The 5092-nt window shown below is 60.2% G+C and overlaps 1 protein-coding gene across 1 annotated transcript; it reads left to right on the top strand.

The window, feature by feature from the left end:
- Nucleotides 1-303: 303 nt before the first annotated feature.
- Nucleotides 304-4550, top strand: DHH (desert hedgehog signaling molecule). Its single transcript, XM_030835189.2, has 3 exons — nucleotides 304-606; nucleotides 3354-3615; nucleotides 3878-4550. Exons 1-3 carry the CDS (start codon nucleotides 304-306, stop codon nucleotides 4501-4503), a joined length of 1191 nt encoding a protein of 396 aa, XP_030691049.1. The 3' UTR covers nucleotides 4504-4550.
- The last annotated feature ends 542 nt before the right edge of the window (nucleotides 4551-5092 follow it).

Consider the following 5092-nt stretch of genomic DNA (forward strand, 5'->3'; position numbering starts at 1 on the left):
CCACTTAAGGCGGAGCCCCGGCGTTCTGGCAGAGCCGGAGCCTGACGGCAGAGCCCGGCAGGATTGGCACTTACCCACGACCCCCCTTCCCTGCTATGATGGCCGGTCAGTAGCAGGTTCCAGACCCCCCGGGGGTATGTAGGCAGAGCTAGCGGCAGCCAGGTGTGCTGAGCCACAAGGGCTCTAGGGCACTCTGGGGGCAGCTCTGCCTGCTGCGCTCTCTGGTGCAGGGGGAGATGCCCAACTGACGAGCGAGCTGGTGAGGACAAGAACGTTCCCTTTTGGCCCGAGTCCGCTGCATCCATGGCGCTGCCGGCCAGTCTGGTGCCCCTGTGCTGCTTGGCACTTCTGGCGCTGCCGGCCCAGAGCTGCGGGCCGGGCCGGGGGCCGGTTGGCCGGCGCCGCTACGTGCGCAAGCAGCTCGTGCCGCTGCTCTACAAGCAATTTGTGCCCAGCGTGCCCGAGCGGACCCTGGGCGCCAGTGGGCCGGCCGAGGGGAGGGTGACAAGAGGCTCTGAGCGCTTCCGGGACCTGGTGCCTAACTACAACCCCGACATCATCTTCAAGGATGAGGAGAACAGTGGTGCAGACCGCTTGATGACCGAGGTAAGGAGGGCCTCTCCCCACCTGCTCGAGGGCACCGCCAATTTCTCTGCTCTCCTCTGGCAGCTGGCGGAGGGGACGGGGGATGGTGTGAGCTGGACTTCATCTATAGGGACCTTGATCTCAAGGATCTACCTACACTCCTCACCCCTCACCCACCCCCCACCCCAAAACACACACACACACTCACACCTCTGCTGGCTGTACTGAGTGATCAGGAGGGATCCAGGGAGAGGCTGCATGGGGAGGGGGAGAAGGGACTAGTGAGAGTGAAGCTGGGAGAGACAGGGAGGGCGGGGAAAGGAGGATGGCGGCAGGCGAGACGGGAAATGGCTGAGGCGTGGACCGGGGGTCAGCTACCGAGCCAGGCAGGAAGGGCTGGGGTGAGCTGGGGGCCAGGAGCTGGCTAGGCAGCAGACAGAAAGCTCTACCCTTAGCCTGGCTCCTGACCTGATTGTGTTAAAGCTCTGTGGGCTAAAGAGACTGAAGGGGCTGGGAAAGGGGTGACCAAGGGTCAGGTCATCAGGCCATCTACCTGAGGAGGGGCTGGGCAAGAATTGTCTTTGGCATGGGGGAGGCATCTCAGAACCAAGGTAAAGCCATTCTAGAGTCTAAACGACTGTCCTGGAGTGAAAAGTGATCTTTGATGGGAAGAACAGATGGGCCCACCTGAGAATCAAAGGGTTCCTGTGTCCCTCAAACTCAGTGTAGCTCAGGGACTTTCCTTGGAATTAAAGGGTTAAAATGAATTCAACTACCATGTATTAAGCATCTGCTGCAGACCAGAACCTAACCAACCTATGGTGAGGTGTGAAGGACCACCTCTGCCCTGTGATCTCAAATGTCAGAGCTGGAAGGAAACTTGGAGGTCACATTCTTCCACCCCCCCCACCCCACCCCCACCCCCGCCTCCCATTTTTACATGAGAGCTGGGCCCCAGGAGGAAAAGTGATTTAATCAAAATCTTGAAACTAATTAGTGGCATGCCTGGGACTAGAATTCAGGACTCCTGATTCTAAGTCCTATACACTTTCCATTACACCACCTAATTGTGTATGGAGTGGGGAGGTGGGGGGAGAGGGAGGGGTACGGATTTCCTCTGATTAACTGCCATAGTTTTCCAGGTTACTTTGTTAGGAAAACCTGTCCAGGGGAGAAAGAATTCCTTCTTGCTCTTGCCCTGAAGCATTCCTCCTCCCCAGAGATTGGGAAGGGGATACTCCTTCCCTCCTGGCCAGGGATGGAATATCCTGGCCCTTTCCTCTGGTTTCCACCTGCAGCAGAGGGGGCAGAACAAGGGATAGGCCCAGGAGAGGCTCTGACAGGGCTGGGAACCCCCCTCGGTCCTGCTTATCTCCCACACCCTGGCTGCAAAAGGCCTCCATTGAGTTGGCTCTGCACTGGGCTGCTGCCCCCGCAGGTCAAGGCCTCAGGGCCTCCTTAGGGGACAAAACGACAAAAAGTTGGAAGGAGTTACCACTTTTCCTGTCTTCCCCCTCCCCTCCTCTCCAACCCTGCGGAGGTGTAGAAGACTCGGGAAGAAGGGCAGGGGGGAAACGTCCCTCTGGCAGTTAGGAGAAAACCAAGTCCGAGGAGAGGTCAGAGCGGGGAGAAGAAAAGGAAGCTGTCCTCTCTGTGCCTCCTCCCGCGAGGTCCGTGCTGTGGTGCGCGCCAAGGTCTCCGGCTTCCAGACTGGAGCGGCCGAGATAACCGTGGTCTCACTCCCCCGGCGCAGGCTTCCAGCCGCTGCTGCTTTTCCTCCTCTCCACTCCCACCCTGCAGGGGGCCCCCCAGATCCGCGCAAGGGCTGCTCGCGTTATTCTCAGGTGTTACTCCCACGCCTTTCTGCGCTGCCTCCGGAGCAGAGACGGAGAGACTGGGGGCTCTCAGGGCTGGCGGAGCCCGAGCTGGAACTGGGAGGGCTGGCCGCGCTGGGGGAGGGGACCCGGCGGGCCGGAGCAGGGATGGGGGGCGCGGCTTTCTGCCCTTTCCTCTCTCTGAGCCGGGGCGGCTGAAAAGCGCCTTTGTGGATGGAGCTGCTGAGTCCGCTTCTCCCGGCGCGTCCCCGGCCTCGGCCCGGGATTCTCGCTCGGTTAAGTCATCCGGGAGAATGGCCATTGTACTTCGCGCAGCCCCCGCCGCCCCAACCCTTTTTCCAGCAGCCTAGATCCCGCACGGCTCCGCTTGGGCACCTCTGTGGGGGGGCACTCGCACCACGAAAGGGTTAATGCTAGGGGCTGAAAGGAGGAGGAGGAAGGAAGGAAGGAAGCGATGCCCGGTGCCAGGGAAGGCAACGAAACAAAAGATGAATCAGGCGGAGGGAGGGCAGCCGGGGCTTGGGGCGGGGGCCAGGCCAAAACAGGGGCTCCTCTCGCGGAGCCGGGCTGCTCAACCCCTCCCTGACCAAGCTTACACCCGCTCTCTCCACTCTTGCCCTCTCCCAGGTTGAACTGAGGTCCCAGAACAACTAGGGATGAGGGGCGGAAATTAAAAGTGAGGGAAAGAACTAGGTTTGGGCGCTCCCTGTCAATATCAGGGGTGACCCCACAGTTCGCCAACGACGTTCTGGAGAGCATAGATTAGCGACTACACCCATTCAGATTCTCACTTCCTCAGGACACTCAAAATCTGGGAGGGACTGGAGGGGTGTCGGGAAAACAAAGAAGAATTAACCCGCCCGTCCAGGTCGCTTTAGCCCCCATGCTGGTGGTAGTGGTACTGAGGAGACTGACTCCTTTATTCTCCGCCAGCGTTGTAAAGAGCGGGTGAACGCGCTGGCTATTGCGGTGATGAACATGTGGCCCGGAGTGCGCCTACGGGTGACCGAGGGCTGGGACGAGGACGGCCACCACGCTCAGGACTCACTTCACTACGAAGGACGTGCCCTGGATATCACCACGTCCGACCGCGACCGCAATAAGTATGGGTTGCTGGCGCGCCTGGCAGTGGAAGCCGGCTTCGACTGGGTCTATTACGAGTCCCGCAACCACGTCCACGTGTCTGTCAAAGCCGGTACAGTACGGGGTGGGTGGTGAGGTCCCTCCGGGAAACTGAGGGTACGCAGCCCTGTTGCGACTCTAGGGTTCCCCAGGCGGGCGTTAGTGTTGTAAACCCCCTTCCATTTCTGCCCAGGTTAGGACCAGATCCGTGGGAACTTGCATGTTGTTCCGGGACTGGTGAGGTCTGCGCTGGGCTTGACCCACGTCTTTGACAATATGTACTAACATTCTGGAACTGGTCTCCATGCAATCCTCTCTCTGCTTGTCCCCTCCAGATAACTCACTGGCGGTCAGGGCAGGCGGCTGCTTTCCGGGAAATGCCACCGTGCGCCTGCGGAGCGGCGAGCGGAAGGGGCTGCGGGAACTGCACCGCGGTGACTGGGTGCTGGCTGCAGACGCGGCAGGCCGGGTGGTGCCCACACCCGTGCTGCTCTTCCTGGACCGGGACTTGCAGCGCCGGGCCTCTTTCGTGGCTGTGGAGACCGAGCGGCCCCCGCGCAAGCTGTTGCTCACTCCCTGGCACCTGGTGTTCGCCGCTCGAGGGCCTGCGCCCGAGCCAGGCGACTTTGCACCGGTGTTCGCGCGCCGGCTGCGCGCGGGGGACTCGGTGCTGGCGCCAGGCGGGGACGCCCTTCGGCCTGCGCGCGTGGCCCGAGTGGCGCGGGAGGAAGCCGTTGGCGTGTTCGCACCGCTCACAGCGCACGGGACGCTGCTGGTCAACGATGTCCTGGCCTCGTGCTACGCGGTTCTGGAGAGTCACCAGTGGGCGCACCGCGCCTTTGCTCCTCTGCGCCTGCTGCACGCGCTGGGGGCGCTGCTTCCGGGCGGGGCCGTCCAGCCAACTGGCATGCATTGGTACTCTCGGTTCCTCTATCGCTTGGCGGAGGAGCTGCTGGACTGAGCGCTCCAGGCATAGAAACCTCGTGGCATCCGCCTAAACGGGAGTGTGCGGGCTGAGATCTGGAGATGTGGGCAGCAGACGATGCTGATTGGGAGGGAGGGAGGGATAGGGAGAAAAATGGACGCGATGGTTTAGGGGCAACCTCTAACTGAGAGGTTGGGTCCTAAGTAGATGGGGTTGATGATGGGTACTCGTCGACGAGGACTATTTCTCCTCTTCTTCCCCAGTGCCTCAGCCCCACCCGATTATTTTATTTTATTTTCTATTTATAAATTGTAATATAATAATCTGCTTGCCCCGCCTGGCAAGATGAGGGGCTGGGGCACAGCGTTAACAGTTATCTGACATGGGAGCCAATCTGACATCTGACATTTTCCTACAAGTGGGCTAATAAAGGGAAGGCTTCCAGGAGCTTATTGGGAAATATCTCTATTCAGATGGTGATTTACCTCCAGATTGGGGGAGGGGGGTACGGAGAAAGGGAACCATACTTTACTTCCCATTCCCCTCTCCTTCCCCAGCAGGTCGTCCCACCCTGCTTCCTCCTCTCAGAGGAGGCATCCCAATCGACCAGCAACAGAGACCAGTC

This window comes from Globicephala melas, chromosome 10, assembly GCF_963455315.2.
Source record: "Globicephala melas chromosome 10, mGloMel1.2, whole genome shotgun sequence".
NCBI lineage: Eukaryota > Metazoa > Chordata > Mammalia > Artiodactyla > Delphinidae > Globicephala > Globicephala melas.